At 42.6% G+C, this 17610-nt stretch overlaps 1 protein-coding gene across 1 annotated transcript in view; it reads left to right on the forward strand.

Annotated features, from left to right (window-relative positions):
* The window catches only part of TRIM47 (tripartite motif containing 47), an 81168-nt gene that overhangs the window by 40045 nt on the left and 23513 nt on the right, over positions 1-17610 (forward strand). Inside the window, 1 exon segment of the mRNA XM_053688671.1 lies at positions 13730-13829. Within this exon segment, the coding sequence (XP_053544646.1) occupies positions 13730-13829 (100 nt within the window).

Consider the following 17610-nt stretch of genomic DNA (forward strand, 5'->3'; position numbering starts at 1 on the left):
CGATTCGGTTCGTCCCGAATCGAAATTCAGACAAATTTGTTCGAATTCGGAGATTCGGATCGATTCTAATTTCCGAATTGCGGTAGTTCCGAATCTACCAAATAAATCCGAATCGATTCGAATTTATTCGGTAGATTCGGATGGATTCGGATGGCTGTGTATTACACTAGTATACTAGTGTAATACACAGCACATCCCACTTTACAGTGACCGAATTTCTGAAAATCCGAATCGATTCGAACCGAAACGAATTTGAACCGAATTTTTTCGAATCCGAAAAAATCCGAATGAATCCGAAGCGAATTCATTTGATTTCTTCCGAATTCGAATCGATCTGAACCGAAATTCGAATCGGTCCGAATCGATCCGAACTGTACTGAATTTTTCGCGGCTGCACATGTCTACTGATTGCTATTATTTCACAGTCAAATTTCTAGTTTTTTTATTAATGTACACAACTGTTACACCAGATTTGAGTTGCACTGGGGTGACACTGTGCCCTGGCAGGCCCTGAAACGCACACGTGTGAAGGAAACTGACTGCTATTATTTCACAGTCAAAAAAGTGTTGTTTTTTTAAATGTACACTACTGTTACACCAGATATGAGTTGCACTGGTGTGACACTGTGCCCTGGCAGGCCCTGAAACGCACACGTGTGAAGGAAACTGACTGCTATTATTTCACAGTCAAATTTCTAGTTTTTTTTTAATGTACACTACTGTTACACCAGATATGAGTTGCACTGGTGTGACACTGTGCCCTGGCAGGCCCTGAAACGCACACGTGTGAAGGAAACTGACTGCTATTATTTCACAGTAAAAAAGTGTTGTTGTTTTAAAATGTACACTACTGTTACACCAGATATGAGTGGTGGCACTGGGCAAGTGGGCACAGTATACGCTGTGAGTCTGACACACACGCTGGCAGGCAGGCAGGCAACTGCAATTAGATTACACAGGGGAAAAAAAAAGCAGACTGATGTTCTAGCCCTAAAAAGGGCTTTTTGGGGTGCTGTCCTTACAGCAGAGATCAGATGAGTCCTTCAGGACTGTAGTGGACACTGAATACACTAGCCTAGATATCTATTTCCCTATTAAATCAGCAGCAGCTACACTGTCCCTCCTCTCACTAAGAATGCAGCTTCCGAATGAATCTAAAATGGATGCTGTCCAGGAGGTGGGAGGGTCTGGGAGGGAGGGTCTGCTGCTGATTGGCTGGAATGTGTCTGCTGACTGTGAGGTACAGGGTCAAAGTTTACTCAATGATGACGAATAGGGGGCGGACTGAACATCGCATATGTTTGCCCGTCGCGGCGATCGTGAACAAGCTATGTTCGCCGGGAACTATTCACCGGCGAACTATTCGGGACATCTCTATCTGTCATATACAACTGTCACTTGCAACCAGCTGTTGATACCAGTTTCCTATGCTTGTTACCTGTTTTCTGCTACCTTCTGTCATATACAACTGTCACTTGCAACCAGCTGTATATACCAGTTTCCTATGCTTGTTACATGTTTTCTGCTACGTTCTGTCATATACAGCTATCACCTGCTTCCAGCTGCAGATACCAGTTTCCTGTGCTTGTTACCTTTTTTCTGCTACCTTCTATCACATATAGCTGTCACCTGCTCCCAGCTGTAGATACCACTTTCCTGTGCGTGTTACCTGTTTTCTGCTACCTTCTGTTATATACAGCTGTTACCTGCTCCCAGCTGTAGATACCAGTTTCCTATGCGTGTTAGCTGTATATGACAGAAGGTAGCAGAAAACAGGTAACACGCATAGGAAACTGGTATCTACAGCTGGGAGCAGGTAACAGCTGTATATGACAGAAGGTAGCAGAAAACAGGTATCAAGCATAGGAAACTGGTATCTACAGCTGGGAGCAAGTGACAGCTGTATATGACAGAAGGTAGCAGAAAACAAGTACCAGGCATAGAAAACTGATAAAGACTGCTGGAAGCTGAAAGCAGGTGACAGCTGTATATGACAGAAGGTAGCAGAAAACAGGTATCAAGCATAGGAAACTGGTATCTACAGCTGGGAGCAAGTGACAGCTGTATATGACAGAAGGTAGCAGAAAACAGGTAACAGGCATAGAAAACTGGTATCTACAGCTGGGAGCAAGTGACAGCTGTATATGATAGAAGGTAGCAGAAAACAGGTAACAAGCATAGGAAACTGGCAAAGACTGCTGGAAGCTGAAAGCAGGTGACAGCTGTATATGATAGAAGGTAGCAGAAAAAAGGTAACGAGCACAGGAAACTGGTATCTGCAGCTGGAAGCAGGTGATAGCTGTATATGATAGAAGGTAGCAGAAAACAGGTATCAAGCATAGGAAACTGGTATCTACAGCTGGGAGCAAGTGACAGCTGTATATGACAGAAGGTAGCAGAAAACAGGTAACAGGCATAGAAAACTGGTATCTACAGCTGGGAGCAAGTGACAGCTGTATATGATAGAAGGTAGCAGAAAAAAGGTAACAAGCACAGGAAACTGGTATCTACAGCTGGGAGCAGGTGGCAGCTGTATATGACAGAAGGTAGCAGCTCCCAGCTGTAGATACCAGTGTCCTGTGCTTGTTACCTTTTTTCTGCTACCTTCTATCATATACAGCTGTTACCTGCTTTCAGCTTCCAGCAGTCTTTACCAGTTTCCTATGCTTGTTACCTGTTTTCTGCTACCTTCTGTCATATACAGTTGTCACTTGCTCCCAGCTGTAGATACCAGTTTCCTATGCTTGTTACCTGTTTTCTGCTACCTTCTGTCATATACAGCTGTCACTTGCTCCCAGCTGTAGATACCAGTTTTCTATGCCTGTTACCTGTTTTCTGCTACCTTCTGTCATATACAGCTGTCACTTGCTCCCAGCTGTAGATACCAGTTTCCTATGCTTGATACCTGTTTTCTGCTACCTTCTATCATATACAGCTGTCACCTGCTTTCAGCTTCCAGCAGTCTTTACCAGTTTCCTATGCTTGTTACATGTTTTCTGCTATGTTCTGTCATATACAGCTGTCACCTGCTCCCAGCTGTAGATACCAGTTTCCTGTGCTCATTACCTGTTTTCTGCTGCGTTCTGTCATATACAGCTATCACCTGCTCCCAGTTGTAGGTACCAGTTTCCTGTGCTCGTTACCTCTTTTCTGCTACCTTCTGTTATATACAGCTGTCACTCGCTCCCAGCTGTAGTTACCAGTTTCCTGTACTCGTTATCTGTTTTCTGCTGCGTTCTGTCATATACAGCTGCCACCTGCTCCCAGCTGTAGATACCAGTTTCCTGTGCTCGTTACCTGTTTTTTTGCTACCTTCTATCAAATACAGCTGTCACCTGCTCCCTGCTGTAGTTACCAGTTTCTTGTGATTGTTACCTGTTTTCTGCTACCTTATGTCATATACAGCTGTCATCTGCTCCCAGCTGTAGTTACCAGTTTCCTGTGCTTGTTACCCATTTTCTGCTACCTTTTGTCATATACAGCTGCCACCTGCTCCCAGCTGTAGATACCAGTTTCCTGTGCTTGTTATCTGTTTTTGCTACCTTCTGTCATATACAGCTTTAACCTGCTCCCAGCTGTAGATATCAGTTTCCTGTGCTTGTTACCTGTTTTCTGCTATATTCTGTCAGATACAGCTGTCACATGCTCCCACCTGGGAATTACAATTTCCTGTGCGTGTTACCTGTTTTCTGCTAACTTCTGTCATATACAGCTGTCATCTGCTCCCAGCTGTAGATACCAGTTTCTTGTGCGTGTTACCTGTTTTCTGGTAATTTCTGTCATATACAGCTGTCACCTGCTCCTAGCTGTATATACCAGTTTCCTGTGCTCGTTGCCTGTTTTCTGCTACCTTCTGTCATATACAGTTGTCATCCGCTCCCAGCTGTAGATACCAGTTTCCTGTGCGTTATCTGTTTTATGCTACCTTCTGTCATATACAGTTGTCATCCGCTCCCAGCTGTAGATACCAGTTTCCTGTGCTCGTTACCTGTTCTCTGCAACCTTCTGTCATATACAGCTATCACCTGCTCCCAGTTGTAGGTACCAGTTTCCTGTGCTCATTACCTCTTTTCTGCTACCTTCTGTTATATACAGCTGTCACCTACTCCCAACTGTAGATACCAGTTTCCTGTGCTTGTTACCTGTTTTCTACCTTCTACCTTCTGTCCTTCACTGCGGTTACCAGCTCCCAGCAGTCTTTACCAGTTTCCTGCGCTGGTTACCTGTTTTTTGATACCTCCTCTCCTTTCTGTCATATACAGCTGTCATCCGCTCCCAGCTGTAGATACCAGTTTCCTGTGTTTGTTACCTGTTTTCTGCTACCTTCTGTCATATACAGTTGTCATCCGCTCCCAGCTGTAGATACCAGTTTCCTGTGCTCATTACCTGTTTTCTGCTACCTTCTGTCATATACAACTGTCACTTGCTCCCAGCTGTAGATACCAGTTTCCTATGCTCGTTACATCTTTTCTGCTACCTTTTGTCATATACAGCTGTCACTTGCTCCCAGCTGTAGATACCAGTTTCCTGTGCTTGTACCTACCTTTTGTCATATACAGCTGTCACTTGCTCCCAGCTGTAGATACCAGTTTCCTATGCTTGTTACCTGTTTTCTGGTACCTTCTGTCATATACAGCTGTCACTTGCTTTAGCTTCAGAAAGTCTTTACCATTTTCCTATGCTTGATACCTGTTTTCTGCTACCTTCTGTCATATACAGCTGTCACCTGCTTTCAGCTTCCAGCAGTCTTTACCAGTTTCCTATGCTTGATACCTGTTTTCTGCTGACTTCTTTCATATACAGCTGTTACCTGCTCCCAGCTGTAGATACCAGTTTATTGTGCGTGTTACCTGTTTTCTGCTACATTCTGTCATATACAGCTGTCACCTGCTCCCAGCTGTAGTTGCTTATTTCCTTTTCCTGTGCATGCGTGTTACTTGTTTTGTGCTATCTTCTGTCATTTACAGCTGTTACCTTCTCCTAGTTGTAGATACCAGTTTGCTGTGTGTGTTACCTGTTTTCTGCTACCTTCTGTCATATACAGCTGTCACCTGCTCCTAGTTGTAGATACCTGTTTTCTGTGCTTGTTACCTGTTTTCTGCTACCTTCTGTCATATACAGCTGTCACCTTCTCCCAGCTGTAGATACCAGTTTCCTGTGCTTGTTACCTGTTTTCTGCTACCTTCTGTCATATACAGCTGTCACCTTCTCCCAGCTGTAGATACCAGTTTCCTGTGCTTGTTACCTGTTTTCTGCTACCTTCTGTCATATACAGCTGTCACCTGCTCCCAGCTGTAGTTACCAGTTTCCTGTGCTTGTTACCTGTTTTCTGCTACCTTCTATCATATACAGCTGTCACCTGCTCCCAGCTGTAGTTACCAGTTTCCTATGCTTGTTATCTGTTTTCTGCTATGTTCTGTCATATACAGCTATCACCTGCTCCCAGTTGTAGGTGCCAGTTTCCTGTGCTCGTTATCTCTTTTCTGCTACATTCTATCCTATACAGCTGACACCTGCTCCCAGCTTTAGATACCAGTTTCCTATGCTTGTTACCTGTTTTCTGCTACCTTCTGTCATATACAGCTGTCACTTGCTCCCAGCTGCAGATACCAGTTTCCTGTGCTCATTACCTGTTTTCTGCTGCGTTCTGTCATATACAGCTATCACCTGCTCCCAGTTGTAGGTACCAGTTTCCTGTGCATGTTACCTCTTTTCTGCTACCTTCTGTTATATACAGCTGTCACTCGCTCCCAGCTGTAGTTACCAGTTTCCTGTACTCGTTATCTGTTTTCTGCTGCGTTCTGTCATATACAGCTGTCATCCGCTCCCAGCTGTAGATACCAGTTTCCTGTGCTCGTTACCTGTTTTTTTGCTACCTTCTATCAAATACAGCTGTCACCTGCTCCCTGCTGTAGTTACCAGTTTCTTGTGATTGTTACCTGTTTTCTGCTACCTTATGTCATATACAGCTGTCATCTGCTCCCAGCTGTAGTTACCAGTTTCCTGTGCTTGTTACCCATTTTCTGCTACCTTTTGTCATATACAGCTGCCACCTGCTCCCAGCTGTAGATACCAGTTTCCTGTGCTTGTTATCTGTTTTTGCTACCTTCTGTCATATACAGCTTTAATCTGCTCCCAGCTGTAGATATCAGTTTCCTGTGCTTGTTACCTGTTTTCTGCTATATTCTGTCAGATACAGCTGTCACATGCTCCCACCTGGGAATTACAATTTCCTGTGCGTGTTACCTGTTTTCTGCTAACTTCTGTCATATACAGCTGTCATCTGCTCCCAGCTGTAGATACCAGTTTCTTGTGCGTGTTACCTGTTTTCTGGTAATTTCTGTCATATACAGCTGTCACCTGCTCCTAGCTGTAGATACCAGTTTCCTGTGCTCGTTACCAGTTTTCTGCTACGTTATGTCATATACAGCTGTCACTTGCCCCCAGCTGTATATACCAGTTTCCTGTGCTCGTTACCTGTTTTCTGCTACCTTCTGTCATATACAGTTGTCATCCGCTCCCAGCTGTAGATACCAGTTTCCTGTGCTCGTTACCTGTTCTCTGCAACCTTCTGTCATATACAGCTATCACCTGCTCCCAGTTGTAGGTACCAGTTTCCTGTGCTCATTACCTCTTTTCTGCTACCTTCTGTTATATACAGCTGTCACCTACTCCCAACTGTAGATACCAGTTTCCTGTGCTTGTTACCTGTTTTCTACCTTCTACCTTCTGTCCTTCACTGCGGTTACCAGCTCCCAGCAGTCTTTACCAGTTTCCTGCGCTGGTTACCTGTTTTTTGATACCTCCTCTCCTTTCTGTCATATACAGCTGTCATCCGCTCCCAGCTGTAGATACCAGTTTCCTGTGCTCATTACCTGTTTTCTGCTACCTTCTGTCATATACAACTGTCACTTGCTCCCAGCTGTAGATACCAGTTTCCTGTGCTCGTTACCTCTTTTCTGCTACCTTTTGTCATATACAGCTTTCACTTGCTCCCAGCTGTAGATACCAGTTTCCTATGCTTGTTACCTGTTTTCTGGTACCTTCTGTCATATACAGCTGTCACTTGCTTTAGCTTCAGAAAGTCTTTACCATTTTCCTATGCTTGATACCTGTTTTCTGCTACCTTCTGTCATATACAGCTGTCACCTGCTTTCAGCTTCCAGCAGTCTTTACCAGTTTCCTATGCTTGTTACCTGTTTTCTGCTACCTTCTTTCATATACAGCTGTCACCTGCTCCCAGCTTTAGATACCAGTTTCCTATGCTTGTTACATGTTTTCTGCTACGTTCTGTCATATACAGCTGTTACCTGCTTCCAGCTGCAGATACCAGTTTTCTGTGCGCGTTACCTGTTTTCTGCTACCTTCTGTCATATACAGCTGTCACCTGCTCCCAGCTGTAGATACCAGTTTCCTGTGCGTTATCTGTTTTATGCTACCTTCTGTCATATACAGCTGTCACCTGCTCCCAGCTGTAGATACCAGTTTCCTGTGTGTGTTACCTGTTTTCTGCTACCTTCTGTCATATACAACTGTCACCTTCTCCTAGCTGTAGATACCAGTTTCCTGTGCTTGTTATTTGTTTTCTGCTACGTTCTGTCATATACAGCTATCACCTGCTCCCAGTTGTAGGTGCCAGTTTCCTGTGCTTGTTATCTCTTTTCTGCTACCTTCTGTCATATACAGCTGTCACCTGCTCCCAACTGTAGATACCAGTTTCCTGTGCGTGTTACCTGTTTTCTGCTACCTTCTATTCTATACAGCTGACACCTGCTCCCAGCTATAGATACCAGTTTCCTATGCTTGTTACCTGTTTTCTGCTACCTTCCTTCTATCATATACAGCTGTCACCTGCTCCCTGCTGTAGTTACCAGTTTCTTGTGATTGTTACCTGTTTTCTGCTACCTTCTGTCATATACAGCTGTCACCTGCTCCCAGCTGTAGATACCAGTTTCCTGTGCTTGTTACCTGTTTTCTGCTACCTTCTATCATATACAGCTGTCACCTGCTCCCAGCTGTAGATACCAGTTTCCTGTGCTTGTTACCTGTTTTCTGCTACCTTTTGTCATATACAGCTGTTACCTGCTCCCAGCTGTAGATACCAGTTTCCTGTGCTTGTTACCTGTTTTCTGCTACCTTTTGTCATATACAGCTGCCACCTGCTCTCAGCTGTAGATATCAGTTTCCTGTGTTGTTACCTGTTTTCTGCTATATTCTGTCATATACAGCTCTCACCTGTTCCCACCTGGGAATACCAATTTCCAGTGCATGTTACCTGTTTTCTGCTACCTTCTGTCATATACAGCTGTCATCTGCTCCCAGCTGTAGATACCAGTTTCCTGTGCTTGCTACCTGTTTTCTGCTACCTTCTGTCATATACAGCTGTTATCTGCTCCCAGCTGTAGATACCAGTTTCCTGTGCTCGTTACCTGTTTTCTGCTACCTTCTGTCATATACAGTTGTCATCCGCTCCCAGCTGTAGTTACCAGTTTCCTGTGCTCGTTACCTGTTCTCTGCAACCTTCTGTCATATAGAGCTATCACCTGCTCCCAGTTGTAGGTACCAGTTTCCTGTGCTCATTACCTCTTTTCTGCTACCTTCTGTTATATACAGCTGTCACCTACTCCCAACTGTAGATACCAGTTTCCTGTGCTTGTTACCTGTTTTCTACCTTCTACCTTCTGTCCTGCACTGTGGTTACCAGCTCCCAGCAGTCTTTACCAGTTTCCTGCGCTGGTTACCTGTTTTTTGATACCTCCTCTCCTTTCTGTCATAGACAGCTGTCATCCGCTCCCAGCTGTAGATACCAGTTTCCTGTGCTCATTACCTGTTTTCTGCTACCTTCTGTCATATACAACTGTCACTTGCTCGCAGCTGTAGATACCAGTTTCCTGTGCTCGTTACATCTTTTCTGCTACCTTTTGTCATATACAGCTGTCACTTGCTCCCAGCTGTAGATACCAGTTTCCTGTGCTCGTTACCTCTTTTCTGCTACCTTTTGTCATATACAGCTGTCACTTGCTCCCAGCTGTAGATACCAGTTTCCAATGCTTGTTACCTGTTTTCTGGTACCTTCTGTCATATACAGCTGTCACCTGCTTTCAGCTTCCAGCAGTCTTTACCAGTTTCCTATGCTTGTTACCTGTTTTCTGCTACCTTCTTTCATATACAGCTGTCACCTGCTCCCAGCTTTAGATACCAGTTTCCTATGCTTGTTACATGTTTTCTGCTATGTTCTGTCATATACAGCTGTTACCTGCTCCCAGCTGCAGATACCAGTTTCCTGTGCGCGTTACCTGTTTTCTGCTACATTCTGTCATATACAGCTGTCACCTGCTCCCAGCTGTAGATACCAGTTTCCTGTGCGTTATCTGTTTTATGCTACCTTCTGTCATATACAGTTGTCATCCGCTCCCAGCTGTAGATACCAGTTTCCTGTGCTCGTTACCTCTTTTCTGCTACCTTTTGTCATATACAGCTGTCACTTGCTCCCAGCTATAGGTACCAGTTTCCTGTGCTTGTTACCTGTTTTCTGCTACCTTCTATCATATACAGCTGTCACCTGCTCCCAGCTGTAGATACCAGTTTCCTGTGCGTGTTACCTGTTTTCTGCTATATTCTGTCATATACAGCTCCCACCTGGGAATACCAATTTCCTCTGCGTGTTACCTGTTTTCTGCTACCTTATGTCATATACAGCTGTCATCTGCTGCCAGCTGTAGATACCAGTTTCCTGTGCGTGTTACCTGTTTTCTGGTACTTTCTGTCATATACAGCTGTCATCCGCTAACAGCTGTAGATTCCAGTTTCCTGTGCTCGTTACCTGTTTTCTGCTACCTTCTGTCATATACGGCTGTCACCTGCTCCCAGCTGTAGGTACCAGTTTCCTGTGCTCGTTACCTGTTTTATGCTACCTTCTATCATATACATCTGTCACTTGCTCCTAACTGTAGATACCTGTTTTCTACCTGCTACCTTCTGTCCTTCACTGCGGTTACCAGCTCCCAGCAGTCTTTACTAGTTTCCTGCGTTTGTTACCTGTTTTCTGATACCTCCTGTCCTTTCTGTCATATACAGCTGTCATCCACTCCCAGCTGTAGTACTAGTTTCCTGTGCTCGTTGCCTGTTTTCTGCTACCTTCTGTCATATACAGATGTTACCTGCTCCCACCTGTAGATACCAGTTTCCTGTGCTCGTTACCAGTTTTCTGCTACCTTATTACATATACAGCTGTCACTTGCTCCTAGCTGTAGATACCAGTTTCCTGTGCTTGTTACCTGTTTTCTGCTACCTTCTGTCATATACAGCTCCCACCTGCTCCCAGCTGTAGATACCAGTTTCCTGTGCTTGTATAGCTGTTTTCTGCTACCTTCTATGATATACAGCTGCCACCTGCTCCCAGCTGTAGATATCAGTTTCCTGTGATTGTTACCTGTTTTCTGCTATATTCTGTCATATACAGCTCCCACCTGCTCCCACCTGGGTATACCAATTTCCTGTGCATGTTACCTGATTTCTGCTACCTTCTGTCATATACAGCTGTCATCTGCTCCCAGCTGTAGATATCAGTTTCCTGTGCGTGTTACCTGTTTTCTGGTACTTTATGTCATATACAGCTGTCATCCGCTCCCAGCTGTAGATACCAGTTTCCTGTGCTTGTTACCTGTTTTCTGCTACCTTCTGTCATATACAGCTGTCACCTGCTCCCAGCTGTAGGTACCAATTTCCTGTGCTTGTTACCTGTTTTCTGCTACCTTCTATCATATACAGCTGTCACTTGCTCCTAACTGTAGATACCAGTTTCCTGTGCTTGTTACCTGTTTTCTACCTGCTACCTTCTGTCCTTCACTGCGGTTACCAGCTCCCAACAGTCTTTACCAGTTTCCTGTGCTTGTTACCTGTTTTCTGATACCTCCTGTCCTTTCTGTCATATACAGCTGTCATCCGCTCCCAGCTGTAGATACCAGTTTCCTGTGCTTGTTACCTGTTTTCTGATACCTCCTGTCCTTTCTGTCATATACAGCTGTCATCCACTCCCTGCTGTAGTTACCAGTTTCCTGTGCTCGTTATCTGTTTTCTGCTACCTTCTGTCATATACAGATGTCACCTGTTCTCATCTGTAGACACCAGTTTCCTGTGCTTGTTACCTGTTTTCTGCTACCTTCTGTCATATACAGCTGTCACCTGCTCCCAGCTGTAGATACCAGTTTCCTGTGCTTGTTACCTTTTTCTGCTACCTTCTGTCATATACAGATGTCACCTGCTCCCAGCTGTAGTTACCAGTTTCCTGTGCTCGTTAGATGTATATGACATAAGGTAGCAGAAAACAGGTGTCACCTGCTCCCAGCCGTAGGTACCAGTTTCCTGTTCTGGTTACCAGTTTTCTGCTACCTTATGTCATATGCAGTTGTCACCTGCTCCCAGCTGTAGATACCAGTTTCCTGTGCTCGTTACCTGTTTTCTGCTACCTTATGTAATATACAGCTGTCACTTGCTCCCAGCTATAGGTACCAGTTTCCTGTGCTTGTTACCTGTTTTCTGCTACCTTCTATCATATACAGCTGTCACCTGCTCCCAGCTGTAGATACCAGTTTCCTGTGCGTGTTACCTGTTTTCTGCTACCTTCTGTCATATACAGCTGTCACCTGCTCCCAGCTGTAGATACCAGTTTCCTATGCTTGTTACCTGTTTTCTGCTACCTTCTGTCATATACAGCTGTCACCTGCTCCCAGCTGTAGATACCAGTTTCCTGTGCTTGTTACCTTTTTCTGCTACCTTCTGTCATATACAGCTGTCACCTGCCCCCAGCTGTAGATACCAGTTTCCTGTGCTTGTTACCAGTTTTCTGCTACCTTCTGTCATATACAGCTGTCACCTGCTCCCAGCTGTAGATACCAGTTTTCTGTGCTTGTTACCTGTTTTCTGCTACCTTCTGTCATATACAGCTGTCACCTGCCCCCAGCTGTAGATACCAGTTTCCTGTGCTTGTTACCTGTTTTCTGCTACCTTCTGTCATATACAGCTGTCACCTGCCCCCAGCTGTAGATACCAGTTTCCTGTGCTTGTTACCTGTTTTCTGCTACCTTCTGTCATATACAGCTGTCACCTGCCCCCAGCTGTAGATACCAGTTTCCTGTACTTTTTACCTGTTTTCTGCTACCTTCTGTCATATACAGCTCCCACCTGCTCCCAGCTGTAGATACCAGTTTCCTGTGCTTGTTACCTGTGTTCTGCTTCCTTCTGTCATATACAGCTGTCACCTGCTCCCAGCTGTAGATACCAGTTTCCTGTGCTTGTTACCTGTTTTCAGTTTCCTATGCTTGTTACCTGTTTTCTGCTACCTTCTTTCATATACAGCTGTCACCTGCTCCCAGCTGTAGATACCAGTTTCCTGTGCTTGTTACCTGTTTTCTGCTACATTCTGTCATATACAGCTGTCACCTGCTCCCAGCTGTAGATACCAGTTTCCTGTGCTTGTTACCTGTTTTCTGCTACCTTCTATCATATACAGCTGTCACTTGCTCCCAGCTGTAGATACCAGTTTCCTGTGCTTCTTACCTGTTTTCTGCTACCTTCTGTCATGTACAGCTGTCACTTGCTCCCAGCTGTAGATAACAGTTTCCTATGCCTGTTACCTGTTTTCTGCTACCTTCTGTCATATACAGCTGTCACTTGCTCCCAGCTGTAGATACCAGTTTCCTGTGCTTGTTACCTGTTTTCTGCTACCTTCTGTCATATACAGATGTCACCTGCTCCCTGCTGTAGTTACCAGTTTCTTGTGATTGTTACCTGTTTTCTGTTACCTTCTGTCATATACAGATGTCACCTGCTCCCTGCTGTAGATACCAGTTTCCTGTGCTTGTATAGCTGTTTTCTGCTACCTTCTGTCATATACAGCTGTCACCTGCTCCTAGCTTCCAGCAGTCATTGTTTCCTACACTTGTGTTTTTTGCTTCCTGTAGTTGACTCCTGTCCCTTTAGTTGTCGCCTATTTCTGGCTTCCAAGGTCCAGCTTCATGTTCTTGGTACCCCTTTTCTTCTGCCTGCTTTTGACTTCTACCTATCTTGTACATCTGCCATCACAATTTGCATCAAGCTGCAAGTGGGACATAAAGAATGGCTGCTCAAATTCATGAAAAACAAACAAACTTTATTTAAATAATAATATGGACAAACAGAGGTCAAATGCATTTCATATAGGAGTAACTTTGTTCGTGATTTGTAGAGTCAATCATACCTGCCTTATTCGGACAAAGGATACTAAGAGAACAAAGCAAATTTGATATCACAAATAAATTAGAAACATGTTTAAAGTGACAAACTCAATTTGAGTAATAAAAGTTTAATTTTGACTTTACTGTCCTTTTTTAAGCATTGAAATATAACCTCTTAGGTGCTTAGTCTTTTTCATAAATCTAGCACATAGTTTGCTCTCCAAAGAACTTATCAGAAAATGCAATAAGCTGTCAATCACTGTGCAGAAGATTTTAATATGCAGCTGCAACTGGAAACATTAGGAACAAGAATTGCTTTGAAGTGAATGATCTGGTATGCAGGAACTGGAAAATCCTGTGTTTATTTTCCACATTTATAATTTATACAAAATAAAATATTTATATTATTTAGTAAATTATATTCACTACATTTTTTTTCTATGTTAAACTTGAGGCAAAAATAAGTGTAAGAATAATTTTTTGGGTAAACAGTAATTATGAAGTTGTAATTTCAGGATGAACTCACCTGGGACAAACTTTCTGTGGCTGTGTCTGAATTTAAAATGTGTTTGCAGGAACTGTGTGGAGATCATATGGGACGGATGATACAGCAAGGTGAGAATTACAGCACTTTTCAAATCCAAGGGAAAATACACATAAACACATGTGAAATACAGGCACAGTCTATTCACAATAACATATGTTATGTGTGTGTTGTCAGGTGCTCGGTATTTCACAGACACTCATTTTGCATTGACAGGTGTTTGTTGGGGGGATCACGGCCATGATACTTGGGGTAATCCTATCTTTTTCCCCACTACTCTGCCCTGTACTGCCCCCAGCTCCGTCTGTGGCATTTCTGCCCCCCCAGATATCATTTGCAGAGACACCACTGCTTGTAATAATTCATGCCTTAGGCAGCCATATTGGTGACAGTGATATTTTGCAAACACTCACTATAATAGCGCAGAAAAAAAGTGCAGTTTAAATAGATTTCTTTAATATAGGTGGCGAGAGTCCACGAGCTGTTACTGATGGGATATACATTCCTACCAGGAGGAGGCAAAGTTTCCAAAACCTCAAATGCCTATAAATACCTCTCCCACCTCACCCATACTTCAGTCTGTTTGTTCTTTTCTCTGGTTCTAGGAAAGGTCAGAAAGCCTCTGCTATTTCTTTAGCATCTTGGGTAAAACTTTTGATTCACATAGCTTATTTGGAGGTGGGCCAATCTCCGCCTCAGAGAATTACAGCTTATTCTACAAGATCAGTTGCCACATCTTCCCCAAGCCTAATATCCTTTAAGAGATCCCTCTCTACATATCTCAAAACAGAATTCACCTGTCATGGTTGATTATATATTTCCTACCTGTTCTATGTTAAATTTTTGCATATATTGTGTATTATTATTGTTTTTGTATTTTATTGTACCCTATTGTATCAATGCAATGTTTTGTGGACCCAGGACATACTTGAAAACAAGATAAATCTCAATGTATCCTTCCTGGTAAAATATTGTATAAATAAATAAATCTTGGGCTTTCAAGTATGAGGCTTCAGTTGTTCAAATCTGCAAAGCGGCCACTTAGTCTTCTTTGCATACCTTTACAAAATTTTACCATTTTGATGTTTTTGCCTCTTCAGGCAGCTCTCTCAGTTTGATTCTAGTGTCTATACAGTGGATATTGAAATAATCCCCCCTCCTTCAAAATAATCACATTTTGTTGCTTTGCAGCCTGAGATAAAGACAGACACAGTTTTTGTTTATCCAGTTGTAATTACTCAGTGCAACTTATAACATCCAAGTGAAAGATACAACACCAACATGTTAGGCAAAAATAAAGGCAATTAAAAAACAGAATCACTGAGTTGGAAAAATGATCACCCCCTCCTAAAATTACTTGTAAACTCAATCAGGTGTAGCTAATCACCTTCTCAATGACACACACAAAGCCATTTGACCTTCAACTGTGATCAGCTGTGGGCATATTGATTAACTCAGTATGAAAAGAGCCTTCCTGGAGCATCTCAGTCCCTTGTAGTGCAACTGAAGCAAACAATCAACTATGGGTGGCAAGGCACTGTCAAAAGATCTCCGGGATAAAGTTGTGGTCAGGCACAAGTCAGGAGATGGATACAAGAAAATATCAAAGGCTTTATCAATGCCAAGAAGCACAGTGAAGTCTATTATTAAGAAGTGGAAGGTATTTCGTACAACACAGACCCTCTCTGGATCAGGACGTTGCTTCAAACTGGATGAAAGTGCCAGGAGGAAACTGGTCAGAGAGGCTACCAAGAGGCCCACAGCAACTCTGAAGCAGTTACAGGAAGTTATGACAAAGAGTGGTCATTGTGTGTATGTGAGAACAATATCACAAATTCTCCACAAATGTGGCTTGTATGGGAGGGTTGCAAGAAAAAAGCCACTCCTCAAGACAGCCCACATGCAGTCACGACTGAGCTTTGCCATAACACACCTAGGAGATTCTGAGGCCACATGGAAAAGGTGTTATGGTAAGATGAGACTAAAATTGAATTATTTGGCCTCAACACCAAACAATATGTCTGGGGGAAATCCAATACAGCTCACCATCCAAATAACACCATACCTACAGTAAAGCATGCAGGTGGTAATATCCTGTTATGGGGGTGTTGCTCTGCAGCAGGCACTGGAGCACTTGTCAGGATAGAAGGAATAATGGATGGGGCTAAATACTTTCAAATTCTTGAGGAAAATCTGCTGCCATCTGCACCTTCCAACATGACAATGACCCAAAGTACACAACAAAAATGGCCACACAGTGGTTGAAGGAGAAAAGGGTGAATGTCCTTGCATGGCCTAGTCCGAGCCCCAGACTTAAACCCAATTGAATATCTGTGGCATGACTTGAAGACTGCAGTCCACAAACGGTCACCATCAAATGTAACGGAACTGGAGCAGTTCTGCAAAAAAGAGTGGGCAAATATTGTACAGTCTAGATGTGCAAAGTTAGTATAGATATATCCCAACAGACTAAAGGCTGTAATTAAAGCAAAAGGTGGTTCAACAAAATACTGACACATGGGGGTGATCCTTTTTCCAACTCAGTGATTCTGTTTTTGAATTGTCTTTATTTTTGCCTGACATGTTGGTGTTGTATCTTTCACTTGGATGTTATAAGTTGCACTCAGTAATTACAACTGGATAAACAAAAACTGTGTCTGTCTTTATTTCAGACTGCAAAGCAACAAAATGTGATTATTTTCAAGTGGGATATTCTTCTCAATACCCACTGTAATTGAGTTTTTTTGATAATTTAGAAAAAGACTTTGTTAAATTTTGGATATCATTTCTCAGTGAAACTAGCTGTTTTTATTTATCTCTCCCTTTATTGTTACTCATGAACTTCCACATCTTAGGTATTATATCCCATCAGTAACAGCTCATGGACTCTTGCCACCTATATGAAAGAAAACATAATTTATGTAAGAACTTACCTGATAAATTCATTTCTTTCATGGTGACGAGAGTCCACGAGGCCCACCCATTTTTGGGTTATGATTTTTTTTTTTGTATAAAGAACATATTTTTTCCTGCTCCTATTTTTTATTTGTTTACTTCTTAAACACCTTACTATTGGCTAAATGTTAAACTGAGGTATGTGTGAGGTGGGAGGGGTATTTATAAGCATTTGAGGTTTAGGAAACTCCTCCTGGTAGGATTGTATATCCCATCCTTAACAGCTCGTGGACTCTCGCCACCATGAAAGAAATTAATTTATCAGGTAAGTTCTCACATAAATAATGCTTTTTTTTTTTATTCAGTAAACATTGAATCATCGCAAATTTTAAATAAATATATATATATATATATATATATATATATATATATATATATATAGGTATATGCAATTTTTAACAAAAAAAGGTTTGTTTTTTTAACAAAATAAGGTTACAGACATTAACCAACATTTTGGCATGGGATATTGCAGTCAGGTTGTACCTTTTTTAGTTCCCTGCTCATGAAAACGAGCGTCTTATCTTGCTGTAAGCCAATTTCTGCTCCAATTTGTAAATGAATAAATCCTATATGAGTACATTTATAATATATATTGCCCCTTGTAGTGAATATTAATTCACTCATAATAATTAACTAATATAAATGGCCCTTATAGGTTAAATATATGTGCTCCATTAAAGTGATTTCATTTGCCCGGCCCTTATAGGTAAAAAATGAATTCATGCCGCTGAAAGCTAAACACAGCTGGCATACTATTAATACTTTACACAGCCTAAAGTGCCTACACACTGGTTACGCCCCATTGCTTCCTAATGTTTTGAATATTAAAACTCGAATGGGGCAGGCAGTGACAGTTTACAAATATTAATAACAAAAAAGTGTCTGCATTTCCCCCGC

The sequence above is a fragment of the Bombina bombina genome, chromosome 1 (assembly GCF_027579735.1).
Source record: "Bombina bombina isolate aBomBom1 chromosome 1, aBomBom1.pri, whole genome shotgun sequence".
NCBI classification, from domain to species: domain Eukaryota; kingdom Metazoa; phylum Chordata; class Amphibia; order Anura; family Bombinatoridae; genus Bombina; species Bombina bombina.